Source organism: Pseudonaja textilis, chromosome 17 (genome assembly GCF_049901715.1).
Source record: "Pseudonaja textilis isolate UNSWEBS1 chromosome 17, rPseTex1.2, whole genome shotgun sequence".
In the NCBI taxonomy this organism is placed as follows: domain Eukaryota; kingdom Metazoa; phylum Chordata; class Lepidosauria; order Squamata; family Elapidae; genus Pseudonaja; species Pseudonaja textilis.
This window is the reverse complement of record NC_142006.1, coordinates 3101605-3124346: the sequence shown is the minus strand read 5'-3', so window position 1 is coordinate 3124346 and position 22742 is coordinate 3101605. Positions and strand designations below refer to the sequence as shown.

General features: G+C 45.0%; 1 protein-coding gene across 15 annotated transcripts in view; it reads right to left on the bottom strand.

Annotated features, from left to right (window-relative positions):
* The window catches only part of DNM1 (dynamin 1), an 81124-nt gene that overhangs the window by 46417 nt on the left and 11965 nt on the right, over window positions 1-22742 (bottom strand). For 11 of the 15 annotated variants that reach the window (XR_015739760.1, XR_015739761.1, XR_015739759.1 and 8 more), the window contains exons 5-10: window positions 21262-21360; window positions 17912-18072; window positions 16772-16914; window positions 15484-15619; window positions 13496-13563; window positions 10586-10724 (exon numbers count right to left, since the gene is read on the bottom strand). Coding sequence is in view for 12 of the 15 variants with exons in the window: in XM_087914573.1 (XP_087770699.1) it covers window positions 10586-10724; window positions 13496-13563; window positions 15484-15619; window positions 16772-16914; window positions 17912-18072; window positions 21262-21360 (746 nt within the window). In the remaining 3 variants the exon portion in view is untranslated. Of the gene's footprint in view, window positions 1-7365; window positions 7505-10585; window positions 10725-13495; window positions 13564-15483; window positions 15620-16771; window positions 16915-17911; window positions 18073-21261; window positions 21361-22742 lie in introns of all 15 variants that reach the window. The other 4 variants (XM_087914575.1, XM_087914574.1, XM_087914566.1 and 1 more) reach the window with 1 other exon arrangement.

The following is a 22742-nucleotide window of genomic DNA, read 5'->3' as shown; positions in this document are numbered from 1 at the left end:
AACAAGAAAGCCATCCTTAACCATCATTTGACAAGGGGTAAGGAGACTATTTATGATGCCAGAGTTGGCTTCATTTAGGTTAATGCCGGCATATTGCTCCTAATAAATTTTTTCAATTTTTTTGAAGCTTGGCTTGAGGCTCATGATTTAACGAGGGCAATCGCCGGAACCCTGACAGTTTGCTGTTGTTCTAGAGCAGGGTTTCTTGACCTTGGCCCCCTTGAAGACATGTGCACTTCAGCTCCCAGAATTCAGCTGGCTGGGGAATTCTGGGAGTTGAAGTCCATACATCTTCAAGTAGCCAAGGTTGAAGAACACCGCTCTGGAGAACATCTACTTTCTCGCTGGAGACAGCAAAAACCAGATAGGTAAACCAAAATCCAGTTTGGAAATTGGAAAACACTTTCCCAACTCTTCTTATCCAAAACAGACCCCACCTCATTCCTCTCCCTACCCCCCACCCCACCCTTAAAAATTGCAAAAAAGATTTCACAAAGTCTATGTCACATTTTGACCGTCGCCATTTAGCACAACCTCATGCGGGGTAAGCAGCATCCAACGTTTTGGGAAAGAGAGGACATGCGTGACAAGGACAGTGGCGGGCCACGAGCGACTCACAACACAGGAACATTCATTTCCCACTCCACACCAAAAAAATGGATCATGCGTTGGGGTGCACAGCGGCGGGAAGAGGGGGCTGTAAGATAAGCAGCACCCAGAAAATGCCATCCTTTTGAACAAGAGAACGGGCAAACTGGAGGAGGGGGCTGGTGGGCGCCTTAAAAATTAGGGGTGCCATCAAATTCAACCTCGATGGACACTGTTTCCTGCTCCTAAATCTTTCTAACCATGATCCTGGAGGAAGTCAAGGGAGAGGAGATGGCTCACCCTGCGTGTTCTGATCAAGGCTTCCTCGACTGTAAATAGGCACACGCTTATTTTAAAAACAAGTCTTATTTTCTTGCAATGCTGGGAATCGTTTTCATTCCCAGCCAGAATTAATCTTAAAAAAGTCCCTTGAGATAAGCACTCACCTTTCTTTCCTGTGAAGTGCTGCCAATAACAGAAGTGTCAAATGAACTAGAAAATAACCCAGCCAAAGTACAAAGAGCTTCACGGATTAATCTGAACCGAACAAGTGACTTTGCTTCCTGCAAAGGTTTCTTCACCTTTGTCTATCCGTTATACCTTATGGGAGGGGCAATCACCTCCAAGCCTTACTCCTGAATCTCCCCTTTTGTTTCAGCTGCTCTCGACTTCTAGCAGCTCTGCGCACATGCGCTCTGGGAACAGGCTCCTGCTGTTCTTCTGCCTCGCTTCTGCCAGACTCCAGGGGCTCCGGAGTCAGCACCCCACTCCCAGATGATCCTGGCCCCATCCCTGCATCAGACACGTGACCCTCATCTGAGGCCTCTCCAGATTCCTGGACTGGTCCCCGTTCTTCCCCACTGTCCGATTCCACTGCCATCTGCACCGGCTGCCGGCAAACCACAACACTGCAAACCGTCGGATCCCCTGATCCATCGCTAACCTACATCTCCAAACTGGCTGCATCCCTGGAATGAATGCAGCCAGTCGCCCTCTTCCTATCCATGACCACCATCCAGGGGGGATATCCTAACCCTGACGTGGAATTAAGGATTTCATGATAGGCCGGCGGGATGTTGACAAGTTTTGCTCCGCTGGTGGAGACCGGTTTTGACTCACACGTGAAAGAAGCCGTGGAAAAAGAGCCCTAGCCAGTTGCTCGTTGGTTAGTCTGTGGCTGAACACCCTGTACGGACCTAGAATATGGCCTTTGGGGTCAGGAAGTCAGGGAAATGAAATTGGTGAATCCTGGAGAGCGAGGCTCCGCCACGACAAATCCTCCTTTGCCAAATTCATGCTTCACTGGCTTGGATTCCGTGACTCCCATCATTCTTGACAGCTTCCCAAACCTAACCTCATTTCCCAAGTGTCCTCATATTTTTCCTTGCTTCGAGAAGGCCAGGATGCTTTTACGCTACAGAATCCAGAATACAGAGCTTGTACTCCGGATTTTTTCAACCCCTCCACGCTCAGGCAGGAAAACCTAGACCGTTTCAGACAAATGGTTGCCCAGCCTCTTCTTCAAAGCCTGCAGTGTTGGAGCATGCACAACTTTTGGCGACAAGTCGTTTCTTCTGGTTTATTGTTCTCGCTGTCAGAAAATTCCTCCTTAGTTCTAGGTCACTTCACTCTTTGATTAGTTTCCATCCGTTGCTTCTTGTTTTGCCTTCAGGTGCTTTGGAGAATAGCTTGACCCCTTCCACTTCTTTGGGGCAGCCCATTGGAAAACTGCTTATCATGTCACCCCTAGTCCTTCTCTTCATTATACTGGACACACCCAGTTCCTGCCACCATCCTTCACATGTCCCAAAGGTGCTTTTTTTCCCAAGAGGCAACTGGACTTTCTGGTTTTCCTTTGAAGAGGGTTTCGCTCCTCATCCAAGAAGCTTCATCAGCTCTGACTGGACGCTGGTGAGGAATGGAAGGATTTATAGACAGCTGTTCATTTGCATCCTTTTAGAGAGAACCGTTGAGGCCACTTAGAAGATTATCTGGGTCGCCTGAGCGGTGCAAAAGGATGCGTGCAGCCTTCTTGGAAGTGCTGGAAGTAGCCTCAACGGCCGTCTCAAAGGATGCAAATGACCGGCTGTCTATAAATCCCTTCCAGGACAGCCATGACCTGGATGACTGAGAATCTCCATCGATATCCTTTTAGCCTTCTTTGTTGCTCTTCTCTGCAACAGTTTTCAGAATCACAACATCTTCTTTTTATAGCGTGGTGACCAAAAGCAGACGCGGCATTCCAAGTGCATAATGCATTCTAAAGTGGCACAAACACTTCAAGCGATCTTGATTTTATTATCCTTAAATTCCTGATTCTATGCCTTTCTATTCCACCCCCTTCTCCGAAAGTTTTTTTTTGATTTCTCTTTCAGGCAGATCTGTCATCCCTTCTCCATTCTTCACCGACACCCACACAAGGGCTCTTGGAAAAACAGATGGGTTCATTTCCTGTCTCGTTTAGCAATCCTTAGGCGTGATTTTCCTCTTTTTTTTTTTTCCTCCCCCTTTCCCCTCCTCTCTCACAGGCAGGATTTTTAAAATGGAATTTTTTTTTCTTCTTCTCCTTCTTTTTTCTTTTTGCAGTCAGGGGAGGGCTTTGCTTGTAGTGAGTTCACCATTGAGGAATTTGGGGAGCAGAAAGAGGAAAATTTTAAAAAAATAAAATGTGAAGGTATTGTTTAAACAGCTCGAGTTTTGTTTTTTTTTCATCCGAATGCAGGGCATCCTCGGTTTGCAACCATTTGTTTAGCAATCGTTGGAAGTTTCAATGGCCTGAAAAGGTCACCTCTTTCATTGAACATCCCATGTTCACAGATCGAGGTTGACTCGTCTTATCCTTCAAGGTTGGTCAAAAGAGGGGTTGGGGGCAAAGGTTGCTTGACGCAGAAGGGTGGAAGCACGAGCTGAATAAATCTAAGGGCTGGCTTGCTGTAGCTGTCGGAGGTTGCTTAGGAGCGTGGTGGCGAGTGGTTAGATGGATGCAGGCCTCGCCAACGCCAGGTTCGTCGACGCTTAAGGTTGACTCAACCTTCCATCCTTCCGAGGTCAGTAAAATGAAGACCCAGATTGTTGGGGGCAAGAGGCTGACTCTATAAATCACTTAGAGAAGGCTGTAAAAGCACTGTGAAGCGGGATATAAGTCTTAAGCGCTATTGCTATTGATCTATCTCTATGTCTGCCTGCCTGTCTGCCTCTCTATCTGTGTCTGACTATCTGTCTATCCGTATCTGTCTATCTATCAGCCGTGATGGCGCAGTGGTTAGAATGCAGTATTGCAGGCTACTTCTGCTGACTGTCAAATTGCTGGCAGTTTGATCCTGACTGGCTCAACGTTGACTCACCCTTCCATCCTCCTGAGGTGGGTAAAATGAGGACCCAGATTGTTGGGGACGGACTCTGTAAACAGCTTAGAGAGGGCTGTGAAGCGGTATATAAGTCTAAGTGTTATTGCTATTGATCTATCTCTATGTCTGCCTGTCTGTCTGTCTATCTATCTATCTATCTATCTATCTATCTATCTATCTATCTATCTATCTATCTATCTATCTATCATCTACAGTGTCTGTCTATCTATCTATCTATCTATCTATCTATCTATCTATCTATCTATCTATCTATCTATCATCTACAGTGTCTGTCTATCTATCTATCTATCTATCTATCTATCTATCATCTATCTATCTATCTATCTATCTATCTATCTATCTATCTATCTATCTATCTATCATCTACAGTGTCTGTCTATCTATCTATCTATCTATCTATCTATCTATCTATCTATCTATCTATCTATCTATCTATCTATCTATCTATCTATCTATCATCTATCTGCCATGGTGGCGCAGTGGTTAGAATGCAATATTGCAGGCTAACTCTGCCAACTGCCAGCAGTTTGATTCTAACCGCTCAAGGTTGACTCAGCCTCCCATCCTTCCGAAAGGGGTAAAATGAGGCCCCAGATTGTTGGGTGGGGGCAAGAGGCCGACTCTCTAAACCATTTAGACTGGGCCGGAAAACACTCTGAAGCGGTATATAAGTCTAAGTGCTATTGCTGTCAAAATGTCAAGTACAGCTGGCATGTATTTACTATGGTTGCAGCATCCCGGGGTCAAATGATCGCTGTATGCAACCTTGTGACAAGCAGAGTCAGTGGAGGAAGCTGTCTTCCTTAACGACCGTGTGATTCAGCTAATAACTGCAGTGATCCCTTAAACAATAATGGTAAAATCAGGCACAATTCACTGAACAAGTCTTTGCTTAACCATGGACATTCTGGACTCAATTGTCACTTTAAGTCAAGGACTATCTGTAGGCACATGGGATAACAACATTACAACACTTACCCCACCCAACCCAATTGGAATAGAGCTGGAAGGGACCTTGGAGGTCTTCTAGTCCAGCCCTCTGCTCAAGCAGGAGACCCTATACCCGTGATGGTGAACCTATGGCACTTGTGCCACAAGTGGCATGCAGAACCATTTGTGCTGGCACGCGAGCCGCAGGCAAACTTATTCCACTGCGCATGCATGCGCCTCACAGCTGTTTTTTTTTTATTGGTTTGAGGCCTTTTTCAGCCTCCTGGAGGCTTGGAAAAAGCCCCCGCAAAGCTTTTCAGGACCAATTATAGGCCCGTTTCATCGCTTCCTATAATACTGGAAGTGACGAAACAGGCCTATCATTCGGCCTGAAAAGCCTCAGCGGGCTTTTTCCAAGCCTCAGGAGGCCAAAAGAGGGCCTCAAACCAGCCGAAAAAAAATCAGCCGTGAGGCACAGTGCAGGTAAGGGGGTGAGATGGGGATTGTGCGCACATGCACAGGGGGGCACGCATTGCATTCTGGCTGGTGGTACATGAGTGCATGTGCGCTGGTGCGCCCAATTTTTGGCACACAACGCCCAAAAGGTTAGCCACCACTGCCCTATACATTGCGGTCCAGGGGGCTGTCCAGTCTCTTTTTAAAAACCTCCAGTGGAGCATCCATAACTTCTGTAGAGAAGCTGTTCCACGGGTTGATCGTTCGTGCAGTTAGAAAGTTTCTCCTTCCTCATTTCTATCTTCACTCCATTGGATACAGATGCTCAAGGAAGGCTTTTGTCTGCAGAAGGACCCAAAACACAAGCTAACCACAAACTCCGAACAAAGCGTTTTCGAGCAACTCTTCCAAAGACAAAATGCAGAGAGAGAGAGAGAGAGGAAGGAAGGAAGAACCAGCCTTGTGGCTTCCCTCCACCATCCCAGGGAAGTTGCCCATGGGAAGGAATTCCGCGGGGCAGGAATTGAGAAGGGACGAGAAAGATCATCCTTTAATCACCCAGGAATCCTCTTGGCTGGCTATTGTTTTAAGTGAACTTCAGAGAATCAGCAGCAGAACATTTAAATCCCTCCCTGGCTTCTCTTACGATCCTCCTTGGGGCAACCACGTCTAAGGAGGTTGCTTGCAGCCACGTTGTTGCAACAACACAGAGCTGCTTTTTTAGGACTGTTGCAGCTTCGCCCAGCTGACCAGCAAACCTTCACCAAGCCTGACCTCCCCTTTTGCTATTGCATGGGGAAAAAAAAAACCACATCCGTCCTCTTTTTTTTTTCCTTCTCAAATAAGGATGTTAAGTTCCCTTTCTTTTCTCATTCTTGGTTCCGCCCAAAAGTCTTCCTTGCCCTGCCTAGATCCAGTCGTGAAATGCATCCGAGAATCTAACCTTCCAAAGCTTTTGTCTTCGTTACAGATCAAAATCAAAGCTTTGAGAATCTGAAGTTTGCTCCACTGGTTTGTTCGCCGGGTAAATCGAGAGCCAAGAATGCCGTATGGATTCAAGAGGTGTGTGGCGCCATCTAACGGTGTCCAGATGTCCTAAAAACTGTACCTCATAGTGTGGACTCGAATGGTGTTTTTGGAAAAGAATTTCCGCAGTTTTCCAGTGTTTGATGAGCGTGGTTCTCTCCTATTTAACGCTTTTTGTGTGTGTAAAATTAATGGAATGCCAACGCGAGGAGAAGAAAGGTTAAGAAGTGAGATTTTAAGAGAAATCGAATTTCAGATGGGTGCCAACAGGAAGAAATCTGGCAGACAGATTTTGTCTTCGCGGGCATCAGGGTGAAATCCTGGCTAGACCTGAACTGAAGAAGCTTCTTGGATGAGAAGCGAAACGTCTTCAAGGAAAAACCAAGGAAGTCCAGTTGCCTCTTGAACATTTAGCTGTGCCAGAGCTGAAGAAGCCTCTTGGATGAGAAGCGAAACGTCTTCAAAGAAAAACCAGAAAGACCAACTGCCTCTTGAAAAAAAAGTAACTTTGGAACAACCATGACCTGGAGGACTGAGAATCTGCATAGACGTTCAGACCAAGGCTTTGCTCCAGATGACCAGTAGGACATATCAAGAACACCTCAGACTAGTTTTCTCCTTGAGTGGCCAATCTAGGACTTTGAAGCACTCAGAAGAAGGAGAAGATAGAAGTCCTACCACCTCCTCCCTTCTCCTTCAGAGCTAGAACCTGTCTACTTACGGCCCAACAAGCATCTTCACCCCATCACCTCTTGATCTCCAAAGACCGTTCCTTCTCTTCTATCCCCATTCTCTCTGACAACTGTCCTTACTCTGAGGGAGAAAATCACCTCATGGAACCTTCTCGTTCTCCCACCTTCGACTGTTGTCTCCTCAAAACAGGCACAGGGGCTCATCTTGTGGGTTCATCTCTGTGTGCCCGCAAAATGGCATTGGGTTTTTGTTTTTAAAATGGAGGCAGGTAGGGAAGTAGCTCTGTCCTTTGCAGGATCTTTACCTTGCTGCTACACTTTCTGATGGTGGACGTGAGTTCACTCACTACCATGTCCACACACTTCAGACAGGGCTCCTTCAGTTTTTGCATCTGTTTTTTCACTATGGCTTCGAAAGCGAGGTCAGGCGTGAAGAGACCCGTTCTGCACGATGGACAGGAGCAGGGGAGGTAAGTGGGTGGGCGGGAAAGAGGGAGAAGAAGCGATGAGGAGGGGAGGAAGGCGTGAAGCAGACGGAGGGAGGAGAGAATCAAAGAGAGAGAGAGAGAAAGAGAGAAGGGGGGAAAGAAAAGAAGAAGAGAAAAAAACACAAGGTAAACAGAGAGAGAAGCTAGTTCTCTTTTCTCTTCTGGATCACTCTCTCCACAGACAGAGGTTCTCAATCATCACTAGTAGATTCCATGTGCTGCCAAGCATCGAGTGAATACTCCAGGTTAGAAGAAAGGAAAATGAGAAATGGCAAGCTATGGGATGAGTTTTTTTAAAAAAAGGATGAAGGGTAACACGCAGAGATGGATCTTCCCGTTCCTTTCCTCCTTTCCTCTCTCCAACCAAGACTGGGAACCAGCTTGGTTTTCCTTCTTCTCTTAACATGGTGGGCCGCCTCCCTTAGGGTGACATTTCGAGGGAACAAGTCAAGTGTGGCATCTTGAGAACTTGAAGAAGATAGCTATGCATGTGTTGGCAAACGCACCTATCTCCCTAAGGGGTTTAAACTTTGGAAAATGAGTTAAAACTTCCCATCTTCTTAAAATCGTTGAGTTATGAAGACAAGGCTAGGCCACCGGAGCCAAACTATACTCAATCCAACATCTACCAGATCAATGTTTCTCAATGTTTCTCTCTTTAAGGTGCGTGGGTTTCAACTCCCAGAATTCCCCCAGCCAGCATGCTGCAATCAGCCTTCCTTCCTTCCTTCCTTCCTTCCTTCCTTCCTTCCTTCCTTCCTTCCTTCCTTCCTTCCTTCCTTCCTTCCTTCCTTCCTTCTTTTTCGTTCTCCCTTCTCCTGTCCTTCAGAACAGGTCAGCTACAAAAGGACTCTCTTAGAGGCATGGATTTGTCTGCTCTTTGGAGTGGGTGAGGGAGACGGAAAGAGAGGGCAAAAAAAAAAATAACGGAGAAAGGAGGTGGAGGAAAAGGAGGGAAGAAATAAGTTCAGAAGCAGGAAAGGGGCTTAAAGAAAAGCAAAGAATGTGGATTTGACTCATAGGGAAATTAACCGAGACCGCACAATGAGGACGATCGGTCCAATTGTTCATATGACACTCTATACTTGGCAGCCCAAGGGATAGTGATTATCAGGAGCGAATGGCAAATTTCTGGGTGCTCCTCATACAGGAAGCCCCCCCCTCTCCCCAAGATAGCAGGATAGAAAAAGAAAACTCCTCCCAGCATTCTAGAACCTTGAGGAACCTGCGACAGGTACGCCCGTTTCGTCAAAAGGACCCTAACCCAACTTTGCTGCGGTTCCTTGCCAAAGTAGACATCGCTCTTGCCCTTTGCTGGGACCTGTCTACCAAAAAGAGCTTTTTCAGGCTCCGTCCATCTCTTCCCCATCCCCTTACCTGCTCCCTACTGGCCAACAGGTTGTCCGAGATGGGTAAAGTTCCAGCTTCCCACACTATGAGTCAAATGCCTTTTCATTTTGAAGGAAGAACTTCGACCACTGTCTCGCTTGAAGTCCTGGCCTTCCCTCGGCCCTGTCCCATTCTTATTTTTCTTCAGCTTTGGGAAACAAATAGCTGAGATGGGAACCCTTCTACGTGTTCCTCTGAATCCATACGTTAACGTATCTTTCAAGGTCGCCCTTTTTTATGAGTGACAGGGAGGTGTTTCTAAACGGATGATCTTCAACCCTTGGCTCCTCTTTGGAGCAGGACCCAGACCAAGCCAATCAGAAAACCAGGCCAATCTCTGAAGATATAAAAACAGATCCCTACGATACCATTGTTTGAGATCTTCTGTCTCTGAAGACTCAGCCCGTGTGGATATTTCAGAGAGGAAGACAGACGTAGGATTTTAAGAGTGGTAGAGTTGAGTTCAGCAATTCCAAAATGGAACTGTTGAATTGTGGGTTGTTATGGGTTGATATGTACGGTTCCAAAAATGTGTGACTTGATTGTTCCAAAATGTATGTATGTATGTATCTATGCATGGATAGATAGACATAGATAGATAGATAGATAGATAGATAGATAGATAGATAGATAGATAGATAGATAGATAGATTTGGGATGAATTCTGGAGGGGAAAAATGAGTGAGACCCAACTAACTATGTGAGAGAGTACTAACTTCACCACCAAGTTGTGGAACGATTCTGCCAACATGGATCAAATACTTCCAAGAACACTTGGGCAAAGGGAAGGATCATTCCTGGATTTTCAGTTGAATAGCCCAATTTTGGGGGGGGAGAAGAAGAAGAAGAAGAAGAAGAAGAAGAAGAAGAAGAAGAAGAAGAAGAAGAAGAGGAGGAGGAGGAGGAGGAGGAGGAGGAGGAGGAGGAGGAGGAGGAGGAGGAGGAGGAGGAGGAGGAGGAGGAGAAAAGAAGAAGAAGAAGAAGAAGAAGAAGAAGAAGAAGAAGAAGAAGAAGAAGAAGAAGAAGAAGAAGAAGAAGAAGAAGAAGAAGAAGAAGAAGAAGAAGAAGAAGAAACAACCAACCCAGGTGAAGGAAAGCACTAGCAGATTTCATTTTACGATGATCTGCTCTTATCAAATCTCAGAAAAGCACAGTGACGTGGCAGGGATTGTACCCACTCTTAAAACCCTACCTCCGTTTTTGCCTTATAAATTTGGTTTCTCCAAACTGTAGGACTCCTGGGCATTAAATGGAAACATTGGCCGGCCAAGAGACAAAATGGCCATTTTTTTTTCTTTTCTTTTGGGGAACCCCAAAAACAACAACTCTAAAGTGGACAGAAAGCAATTACACCTCCACACCTCTGTCCGACCTTGCAGAATCCCAGAATCATTCCAACCCCAAAACTTCGACTGGAGAAACATTTAAAGCTTTTAAGCTTTGCCATGGTTTTTCTGACGGGCAAGGAAACGTCACGCCGCGTTCACTCAAGTCTAGGCATGCTGTGAAGAAGGGCAACCCAGAAGGAAACCACAAGAGGTTTGCACCAGGCAGGGTCAGCCCCCCAGATCAGAAATGCTGTGCTTCAGCTGGGGAGGAGGGGGTCACGAGCACGTCGGGGTCTCATGCCCCGCCTTTCCAGGTTTACCTTCTTGGTGCACTGTCTAACCGTATTGATTAACTCCGAAATGACCATGTCCACGCATTTCAAGCAAGGCTCTTTAATCTTCTTGACTTGCTTCTTCACGATGGTCTCAAAAGCCATGTCAGGCGTGAAGAGACCAGTTCTACACACGGAGTGAGGGTTGTTGTTGGTGGTGGTGGAGGAGGAGGACAAGAGCAGAAGGAGATAGTAGGGCGAGGAGAACGTCATCGCATTGCATAAAAGGACCAAAGGGGTTGCCCTATTACACAGGAAGTCAGCCGCCCTTTGAGGAGGGAAGCGTGAAGCCCAGAAGGACAAGCCATGTGCCATGCCCATGTTGGAGTTTGATTCCGAGGGAGAGGTGGCACAGCTGACAGGGAGTGGGAGTGTGGCTCTGGTGGCTGTGGAGGAAACTGGGGAAGGGTACAGTCCGGCTGGGCATTCAGAGGAAGACCCAGGCCCACCCTCTCTTCATCCTAGGGCATGCAGGGAGGAACGGAGAAGGGAGCAACGTGGGTTATGGGGGAGAAAAAGGCCCTGATTCCCTTCATTAGCTGCAGCTGGGGAAACAGGATAAAAGGGGCATTTGTGCACAGAATCTTGTGGAAGCAAAGCGTGCATTATCTTTGTTTATCGGGGTTCTGGCGTCCTCCCAACCGTGTGTGTTTCGTTATCTTTTGAGTTCTGCAATTCCTTATCCTGCCCTGTCCCGTTAATTGCTGCAGTGTGGTTTGTGTTGGTTTTTTATTTATAATTTATATGTTCTTTGGGTTTAGACTGAATTTCTTCCCTTCAAAGACTGTTCTTGGGAGAGTTTTTTTTCTCTCCAGCCAAACATAACTGGACATTGAGGGCCAAGTTGGAGGAATGAAAGGGACTTTGCCTACTTTTGTGACTTTGTTCCTTTTGTGCCACGCCCTTTGGGTTATCACATCATGAGTCAACTAGAATTCTCTAAGTTCTCAATAGAAGAGAACATTGGTAGCTCAGGGTTGAATGGAGGAGGGAAGAGTCCATGGTTTTCTCTGAGCTTGGTGGCTTTCTTGGAGACATTTCATTAATGATGATGTTCCAGAGTTCGGTAACGAAACGTCTGCAAGAAGACCACCAAGTTCAGAGAGCACCAAGGATCAACACCATCAAGGAGAGGGCTGCTGGGGATTCGCAGGGTGGGTTGGGAGAGCCCCTAGCTAAGAACCTGTGCAGTTTGGAGAACCTCCAAATCCCACTCTTGGTTGGCCTTGCCCGCCATGTCCCTCCCCTCCAGGAGTCCCCACGTGACCTGTTTTGGATGCAGGTGAGTGCAGGTGCGTGTGGAGACTTGGGGAGGGTGAACAATGGGGCTCCTGGAAGTTTGGAAAGGCTGGAAATGATCCCATTTCCAGCTTCCAGAGAGTCTCTGGAGCCCATGGAGACTGTTTTTGTCCTCCCAGAGGCCTGAGGAAAGCTTCCAGAGTCCGGGGAGGGAAAAACGTCCCCCCATGGTGTAGGAGGCAACTAGGCCACCCCCACCCTACAACCGGGCAGAGAACCCTTGGCTAAAATTTTTGAAGCCCACCCCTGCCACCATCTCTAAGGTCTATCCAACCAGCTTCCTGACCGCCATCCTTCAGGGATCCAACTCCATTCACAAAGGACAACCGGCAAACCTGCTGGTCTTCGTCTAGTTCTGGAACAACTTATGTTTTCCAGGATTTTTAAGAGATGTTGGATGGTCAATTTGGGAATTGAGATCCTGCCACATTGTCTGGGGCTTGAGGCTGGTGGAGAAGTCCTGCCCAACATGAGCCTGTCCAAGAGACACTCTGGACCTCAGGGTTGTACTGTGGGTGCCTTGTCAAGGTTTATGGAGAAGTCCTGCTCAGACATGAGCCTGTCCAAGGGAAGAGAATCTCTGGAGCTCAGGATTACATTGTGGAGTCCTTGACGGTCTCTGGGCTTCAACCAAGCTCAGAAAGCACCCAGAACTCCCCAGGAACCTGTCCCTTGTGGGAAAATTAAGTGTCTGAGGACCATCCAGACCTCTGAAGAAGAGAGTTGGGGAAAAGAAGAGATCTTGGAGCCGGTCTCCTAAACACACTTTCTTTTTATGGCTTTCTGCAGTGCAAGCCAATCCAATTTTGATGGCAAAGCTCCTTAGATACAGATGGCCATCAACATCTATTTTGGGCAATTTCATTCCTAAAGCCCACACCATCTCAGGTCTACCTGTACTGGCATATGAAGAAATTTAAAATTAAATGATTAAGCATCATACATCTCATGCTGTACCTCTTCTGGTAAGTTTCTGTAACCACCGGGCTCAACCATGTCTCCTGTACATCATATATTATATTAAAGCACATTTCAACATTCATTTAACCTGGTCGCTCATCTGAGAAGAGTAGAATCCAAAAGTTGTGTCTCCTTTTGAACCCTAGTTTGGATGGGGCCAACCTGGTTCATTGGGCTCCAAGATCAAATTCTACCAAATGATAAAACATCGCATCCTTGAGGGACATCTAGATTAACAACTGTGTTGGCTCAGCTCTCCAGTCTACGGACAGTGGGGAGTCTAACTCATGGAAGTATCGGAGAAGCTTCAGACAATATTCCATCTCTATTGGATTATGAAGCTGAGCTTCGGCCACTATTCAGAAAAGTAACCTGAAATTATCCATGAGTAAGTGATCCTATTTTCACCACCTTCTTGTCCTCTTCAGGACAACATATGTTCCCAACATAGAGATGAAGACTTTATCTCGGGAGGAAGAACGTGTGGCCACGAATAAGTAATAGCAGAACCTGCCAAACTCTTGCAAAGTGAGTGGTCTGGGCAGGTATTTTGAGCCAACCTACCCTACCTCTGACATCTTCCGGCATGAGAATTCTAGAGTTATGCTCAGAAGAAGTTAGGAGACCATCAATACGTACCTGATACCATGGATGTTCTTAATCGCGTAGCTGATCTCTCTTCGGAGTTCTTTCTCGTCAAATTCCATCTGCACCAGGAAAAAGAGACACAGATGAGGAACCCCAAGAGAAGAACACCCCAAATTCCTTTATGGACTCAAGGGATCCACAAAGAAAGAGGTAGATTTAACCTTCTTTAATCTGGAGCGGTGATGGGACAACATCTTCTGACATTCCTAGAAACATCACCTAATTTTTTTAAAATTGGGTAGTCCTACAGGAGCACCCTTGTCCTACTATTCATCTTCCAGATGTTCCTCTCTAATCACCCCAGGAGATGGTTATTTATTTATTTTTGTTTGTCATATTTATATAGCCATCCAAATTTATTTATTTTAATTATTTATTTATTTTTGTCAATTAATAGGTATAAGCAAAAACATAGGATGCATAGAAGAAAAATTAAAAAATATTAAAGAAACAATAGGACAGGGACGGTAGGCACATTGGTGCACTTATGCACGCCCCCTACAGACCTCTTAGGAAAGGGGTGAGGTCAATAGTAGACAGTGTAAGGTTAAAGTTTTTGGGGTTTGGGGAAGAAACCACAGAGTAGGGTAGAATATTCCAGACATTGACCACTTTGTTGCTGAAGGCGTATTTCCTGCAATCAAGTTTGGTGCAGTTAACCTTGAGTTTGTATCTATTGTGTGCTCTTGTGTTGTTATGGTTGAAGCTGAAGTATTCATTGACAGGTAGGACATTGCAATATATGATTTTATATATTATACTTAGATCGGACCGAAGGCGGCGTAGTTATAGGTTTTCTAGGTCTAGAATTTCAAGTCTGGTGGCATAAGGTATTCTGCAACGAGTAGAGGAGTGGAGAACTCTTCTTGTGAAATATTTCTGGACTTTCTCAACTGTGTTAATATCAGATATGTAATGTGAGTTCCAGACTGTTGAGCTGTATTCAAGTATTGGTCTGGCAAATGTTTTGTATGCTCTAGTTAGTAGTGTGATATTACCAGAGAAAAAGCTACGTAGGGTTAGGTTAACAACTCTTAATGCCTTTTTGGCTATGTAGTTACAGTGGGCTCTGGCACTTAGATCATTAGAGATGAGTATTCCAAGGTCCTTTAGAGAGCTTGGATCATCAACAAGATCTTGACTATTCAGCTTGTATTTTATTTTCTATTTTTTTTTGCCAATATGTAAGACAGAGCATTTATTTGTTGTGGGGGACAACAAATTGGGGGACCATTATTGACAGGTACAGAATTTGATAGGATGCTCCCAATTTTGACCATTTGTTGTCTGTTTGACAGGAATGCTTCTATACAGTTATGCAGTTGTCCAGAGATACCGTAAGATTTTAGTTTTAAGAGTAGTTTGTCATGTACCACTGAATCAAAGGCTTTACAGGAGTCTATGTAGATTGTGTCTATTGCTTTGCCCTGATCGAGCTGTGCCGTCCATATGTTTCTGCAGTGTAAGAGTTGCAGATTACAGAATAGAGCTGGAAGGAACTCTGGAGGTCTTCTAGTCCAGCCCCCGGCTCAAGCAGGAGAACCTATACTACTTCAGACAAGTGGCTGTCCAATCTCTTCTTAAAAACCTCCAGTGATGAAGCACCCACCATTTCTGGTGGCAAGTAGTTCCACTGGTTAATTGTCCTCACTGTTAGGAAGTTTCTCCTTAATTCCAGGTTGTTTCTCTTCCTTGTTTAGTTTCCACCCATTGTTTCTTGTCCTGCCCTCTGGCGCTTTGGAGAATAATTTCACACACACACACACACCTTCTTCTTTGTGGCACCCCTCAAACACTGGAATACTTCATATTTAAATGTTATTGACCATTAAAACTGAATAGTTTTCTAGCGCTGTCGTGAGTTAGAACCTAGAAGTTCCGGACTTACAGGTCTAAATTTATATTTTAGGTCTTAAGGCTGACCTAAAGAGACAACCTGGGAGATATGAGGATAACAGTCAACGGAGGCTTAGTGTTACCTTCACAAGCTCAAATGGGAACCGTTCATGAAAGATACGATTGATCCGAGCACCACCGGAGAGTTCATAGGTATCGATCTGATCTCCAGAACCTTCGATGCGTTTCTCAAAGTCCACAGCAAATTGCTGGACCATCCTGGAGGAAAGAGAGAGAGAAATAGGGTTATGGTGGAAACATCTACTCTAGCTTCCACTTGATTTCCAAGAACATTGGAGAACCTTAACAGATGAACAGAGTTGGAAGGGACCTTATAGGTCATCTAGTCCAACTCTCCACCCAAGCAGGAAATCCTACACCATTTCTGACATATTGTTGTTCAGTCTTTTCTTGAAAGTGTCCAGGGATGAAGCTCCCACAATCTCTGAAGGCAATTTCTGTTCCATTGGTTGATTGCTTTCACTGTCAGAAAAATTCTCCTTATTTCCAGGTTGAATCTCTCCTTGGTCAGTGTCCATCCAATTATTCCTTATCTGGCCTTCAGGGGCTTTGGAAAATAGCTTGACCCCTTTCTCCTCTCTGTGGCAGCCCCTAAAATACTGGAAGACTGCTATCCTGTCTCCCCTGGTCCTTCTCTTCCCCAGACTAGCCAGGCCCAGTTCCTGCAACCGTTCTTCGTATGTTTCAGCCTCCAGTCCCCTCATCCTCCTGGTTGCTCTTCTCTGCACCCTTTCTAGAGTCTCAACATCTTTTTGATAGTGTGGTGACCAAACATTGGACCAACATTGAAGGACCTACTGCTCATAATCCATAGTCTGAGCTGCTGGAACTTTAATGGAACATCCTTGTGTCAACTCATAAAACATTCCTATGCCTGTTTTAGTAGTTGCCATTAAGAAAAAACAAGAGGGAGGGAAGGAAATCTGGAAGAGCAGTTGAAAGCAAAAGTACATTCCAACTCTTATCTTCAAAAGATTGTAACTAAACTACCAAAGCTTTTGCCCACAAATATATTTAATTGGAGAATATGATTGATGACACACCCAGTGAGAGGGAGGAAACAGGGTCACAGTGGACTTTAAATTACGTATGCCAGAGTTGGCTTCATACAGGGCTGTGCTAGTAGGTCGCCTCTACTCTGTTCTCATAAATGTTTCCATGTGCATATCCTTGTTACTCAAGAGTTACTCTGCACATATCATAACAAAATCCTTTGAACTTTTTGAAGTTTGGCTCAAGAATCATGATTTAATTAGAGTGATTGCTGAAATCCTGACACCTTGACTGTTTTGCCTACAAAGTTCCTACTTTGTCCCGTCTTCCCACATATCAAGACGACGTAGGACTTACTGGAGCAAAGCTTTGGTTTTGCGGGCTGGATCATCCGGACGGAAGTTCTTGTATTCTTCTACTTCTTTCTCAATAGATAGCAGCTGACTCTGGAGTTTGTTCCTCAGGCCTGGGAGTGTGTCGCGGATGTGATTGGTCAGTTGCTGCACAGAACAGAAGCAAACATGGGGATCAGAACACGAGCCAAATTCTAGTTTTATATGCTCCTCCTTTCTTTCAGTAGCTTCCCACTTTGGGCAAGTCTTCCTCCTCTTAGACCTTTTCCGCAGCGATCATTACTCAAACGTCACATTAAGTAAACTCCATGGTCATTGAGTGAGTCTATTTCATCTAACAGGAGCCATGGTGGCGCAGTGGTTAGAGTGCAGTACTGCAGGCTACTTCTGCTGACTGCCAGATGCCAGCAGTTTGGCAGTTTGAATCTCACCAGGCTCAAAGTTGACTCAGCCTTCCGTCCTTCTGAGGTCATTAAAATGAGGACCCCGATTGTTGGGGTCCATAGGCTGACTCTGTAAACTGCTTAAAGAGGGCTGTAAAAAGCACTGTGATCTATATAAGTGTTATTGCTATTGATCTATCTATCTATCTATCTGTCTATCTATCTATCTATCTATCCTCTCGTGGTTGCACAGTAGTTAGAATGCAGTATAACAGGCTAACACACTGCCCACTGCTAGCAGTTCAATCCTAACTAGCTCAAGGTTTGACTTAGCCTCCCATCTTTCCGGTCTAATGAGGACCTAGATTACTGGGGGCAAGAGGCTGGCTCTGTAAACTGCTTAGAGAGGGCTGTAAGGCACTGTGAAGCGGTATATAAGTCTAAGTGCCATTGCTGTTGCTAACAGGTGAGCTTTTTTGCTGGAAACTGGACGTAAATGCTGAAAAGTCACGGACAGGTGACCGTGGGATGATGCAAGCAGTTATAAAGGTGAGCTGATTGGCAAGCTCCCCCAAATGCGATCATGTGACCATGGGGCGAGGAGGGGCCTGTGGCCACCATAACTTTGAAATCTGGTTGTAAATAGCTTTGGGAGGAGTGGGGAGGAGGTCTGTCATAACTTTGAATGGTTGTAAATTGAGGACTATGAATCCAATGGGCAGATTTCTGTGCCTCGGGGCAGCGCTGCAGGTAAACGTTACCTGATTCAAAGTTTTCTGCAAGTAGGGAGTGCCCATACGGTCAGCCATGTGCCGGTACGCCGGGTGGGAGAGGAAGAACTTGCGTTCGGCCGCTAAAGCCGCCTGGATGTCCTTCTTCCCATCAATGTCTTTCTGGCTACGGTTCACCACTCCGATGTAACCTACAGAAGGACACCAGACATCAGAGGATAAACACCTGGAAAGGCTACCTTCCAAAATTACAAAACAGAGAAGGGTCTAAGAAGTGTCATTGTTATTATTATTGTTATTATAATAATAATCATCATCATCAAATTATACTTTTTTCGAGAGGCAACTGGACTTTCTGGTTTTTCTTTGAAGACGTTTCATTCCTCATCCAAGTAGCTTCTTCAGCTGTGATGACCCAGGATGGGATACAAAAGCAACCAAGTCCCCAAAATAGGTGACGTTCCTTTAAGTCCTTCAACTTGGCCTCCAAGGTCCAATTATCACTGACTGGAGAAAAAAACTCCCCCACAAACAGTTGTGAAAAGGAAGAAATTCTGTTCAAACTCAAAATGCATATAAATTATAAATAGGAAAAAACAACAACACACTGGAGCAATTAATGAGGCAAAGCAGGATAAGGGCTTGAAGACGTCCTCAGTAGTCAGATAAGAACTGACCGATTAGAATTATTTCACACTTTGCTTCCAGCACTGCCCCGTGTGCAGTTTGTTCTTTTAAACAGTCCTCCCAGCTGCAGCCCATGAAGGGGATCAGGGCCCTTTCCTCCCCCATAGACCACGCCATTGACGTTTCTCCCTTACCCTCTTCTCCCTGCGTGCCCTAGGGTGGAGCGGAAATGGGCCTGGGTCTTCCTCTGAATGCCCAGCTAGCCTCTGCCCTTCCCCAGTTTCCTCCACAACCTCTGGAGCCACACTCGCACTCCCTGTCAGCTGATCCTCCTCTCCCTCAGTGTCAGACTCCAACAGGGGCATGACATCAGCTCTGACTGGATGGTAGGGAATGGAAGGATTTCTGCTCTTTGCAGACAGCTGGTCATTTGCATCCTTTTAGCAAGTCATTAAGGGCACTTGGAGGTTTATCTCAGGGTACCCTGGGTGATGCAATTGGGAACTGTTCTTCCAAGAAGAACGGTTCCAAGAAGACTCCACACCCATTTGTACCTCTCAGGTGACCCTGAGGACACAGATAAACCTCCAAGTGGCCTCAACAACCGTCTAAAAGGATGCAAATGACCAGCTATGTGCAAGGAATATAAATCCCTTCCATTCCCCACCACTATCCAGTCAGACTTTAAGAAGCTTCTTGGATGAGAACATCTTCAAAGAAAAGCCAGAAAACCTGGTAGCCTCTTGAAAAAACACCTTTTGGACAACCATGACCTGGAGGACTGGGAATCTCCATAGATATCAAATGATCGTTCATCACACTCAGCTAGATGTTCAGACGGGATCTGGTATTTATGACCACCTATTGTATCTTTCTTGAAGAGGTGGGATAGACAGATGTGGATATTTAACGGGATTAAAGATCTCCTCGCAGGATGTAAGCTGTTCCAAACAAAACTGCCTTCTGCAATTGACCAATGGGGATTCTGTCAATGCCGAGAGTGCTCTGTTGGTCAAATTTATTTCGCAGCTCATTTTGCTCAAGTTTGAATCTCTCCAGCGTTTTTTAAAGATGTCATGTTCTCAACGCTCCAGTAAAAAAGTACAACATCTTTGAGACGGTCCCAAGTTTGCCTAAATCCAATAAATCAGAATAATTTGGGTGCTAAGGTTGTATGAACCCTAGCAGCAGGAAGGCTGGGGAGAAAAGGGGAGTGTTTGAGACTAGAATTTGAGGCCCCACACACACAATGGCTGAGTGTTTCCCCTCTTTAACAATGGACAGGATGCCTCGGCAAATCATTTCCTTCCTCTTAGCATCTATCAGAGAACGAAGAGAGAAGCCATCCAGGAAATTCTGCTACCTTCCTTCAACTGTAATTCTATCAGGGAAAATGAGAACATGGCTTTTTTTTCCCCCACTTCCTCAAAACAACAGGATGCTAATCAAAGAATTCCCAGATTCCTAGAAATAGACGGCATTGAAGAATCGAGACATCTAAGAAGAAATGACAACTATCCGTCTTTTATATATACACAGAGAGAGAGAGAGATAGGCATAAGGAATTTGACAAGCTTGTTGGGAGTCAATTCTCGTTGGAATCTGGCCTGATTTTTTACAAGCTGGAATTATGGTTTTTTGGGGAGGAAGAAGAGCAAAAGAAAGTTTTCAGCAAGATTTGGCAGAGAAATGGAACAGAAATGCGGCGTTGAAGTCAAAGGTTTTAAATCAGATCATTCCAGTGAGGTATTTTTCCTTGATATTTTTGTGATATTACTAACCCAGATGCTACTATAAGGAAAAATACTATAAGGAAAAAGCCACACACCCCTGATAGTTCTCAACTTACAGCAGTACCTTTTGTGGCCGTTTGAAGTTAGAACATCATTTTTAAAAAAGGGGACTTACAACCGTTTTTCACACTTACGACCGTTGCAGCATCTCAAGGGGTCCCGTGATTAAAATTCAGAGGCTCGGCAACTCATATTTATGGCGCACTGTCCCAAGGTCACATGATCAGCTTCTGCGACCTGATAAAGCGAAGTCCACGGGGAAGCCGGATTCACTCAACAACCATGCTACTCACTTAACAACCGGGGCAAAAAGCAGCCTTCCAATGGGGCAAAACTCTTTGAACAGATGTCTCACTTAGTGACAGAAATGTTGGTCTCAATTGGGTCATAAGCCGAGGACCACCTGAATTGAGGTTGTAATGGTAATGCTGACCTTCTGAGATTCCTATACCCCAGAAGGTCTACATTACCATTACAACATCATTACTACCCCCTCCAAAAAAGTATTTTTCATCCCATATTACTGGCTGTACCCTGGGCTGCCAGGGTGATTATCTAGGCACTTGAGGAATGAACTGTTTTTTCTCACTCCTTTTCTGCTGGCAGCTAAAAAGACCAAAGGACCAAAGGACAAAGGCCTGAAAATGGCCTGGGTTTTTTGGCCATTTTCAGGGCATTGTCCAGCGCTCTGGAGCCCACGAAAACCAGCTGGCTGGAGCGCAGGTGTGCGCCAGAAACCAGAAGACAGCAGCCGGCGATGGTGTGCGTGCCCACCGAGAGGGCTCTGTGCGCCCTCTCTGGCACGCGTGTCACAGTTTCGCCCTCACGGATCTAGATCTTTCCTCAAGCCAAGGAGAAACATCTCCCCGTGAAGCGTGATAGCGTTGTTGAGATGGCTGGTCAAAGGTGGACTTCAAAAGAAAGCGAGGCTTGTGAAGATAACAAGGCAAGGACCCTTACCTCTCCTTAGTGGAAGCAGCTTGTTCTCCAGAACATCTCGGGCATCGGTTCCTTCATCCATGAGGTCCAATTTGGTGATGACCCCAATGGTACGTTGGCCTGTTGGGTCACAAGCAGATAACTTTTTTTAAAAAAATTATTTATACCTTTTTTTTTTTTACATTATACATTTTTGGTGTACACAAAATCTCAATATTCACATTGACAGGGTGTTGTCTGGATTTTGAATAATGATAAACAAACATTTTAATGATGCTCTTTATAACAATTATCATCTAAACGTATTAGTAGCAATATTTGCTTCTCCTTAATGATTCATCTTACGTTATTTAATTAAACATTCTTTTCAATTGTAAGTTTCTAACTTCTGCTTCTATTTTCTAGCCATTGATAAAATGTCTCCCATATTAATAAAAAGGATTCTGTTATACTATGAAATTTGGAACTTATGGTACAGTTGGCTAGAAGATAGACAAGAAAGGAATAAAAAGTCAAATAAAAGGGTATGATGGAAATTCATAAAATTATATGTAAATTTATTTTGTGATAAATAATTTGAATGAAATTTAGTATGACATCTAAGTTAATCAATATTTGATACAATGAGAGAGTTGTCAATTAGAGTGAACACTGTATTTGCTCGTGTTGCGATAAATGGAATGTTTTGATTTTAATGTATGTATATAAATTTATTTAATAAAGTATTTTTAAAAAGTATTCCGTTTACACCCTATCCTTAATTTTCATTGTTAAGCTATCCATCTTAGCACATTCTAATATTTTCTTTATTACACTTTCCTCTGTAGGAAGGTCGTTAAAATGAGGACCCAGATTGTTGGGGGCAAGAGGCTGACTCTGTAAACCACTTACAGAGGGCCGTAAAGCACTGCGAAGCAGTATATGTGTAAGTGCTATTGCTTGCTTCCTTTCCTTCTTTCTCTCCCTCTCATTTCTCCTTCCTTCCTTCCTTCCTTCCTTCCTTCCTTCCTTCCTTCCTTCCTTCCTTCCTTCCTCCCTCCCTCCCTCCCTCCCTCCCTCCCTCCCTCCCTTGCCATGATGGCAAAGTGATTAGAATGCAGTATTGCATGCTAACTCTGCCCACTGCCAACAGTTCGATCCTGACCAGCTCCAGGCTGACTCAGCCTTCCATCCTTCTGAGCTCGTTAAAATGAGGACCCAGATTGTTGGGGGCCCTAGGCTGACTCTGTAAACCACTTAGAGGGGGCCACAAAGCACTGCAAAGTGGCATATAAGTCTAAGTGCTGCGGTTATTGCTATTTCCATTGCTGAATTTCAGCTCAAAGGTTCGACTTTATACAAGATATATAAATCTGATGAATTAATACATTCGAATATAACCTCTTTTCTTCCTGTTTCTGGATCCCTTTGTAACCATCCATAATTCAGGAGACAAAAAAGAAACTGGTTTGCAGAAACTGACAGACTAGAGGTGGTATTCAGCAGGTTCTGACCAGTTCTGG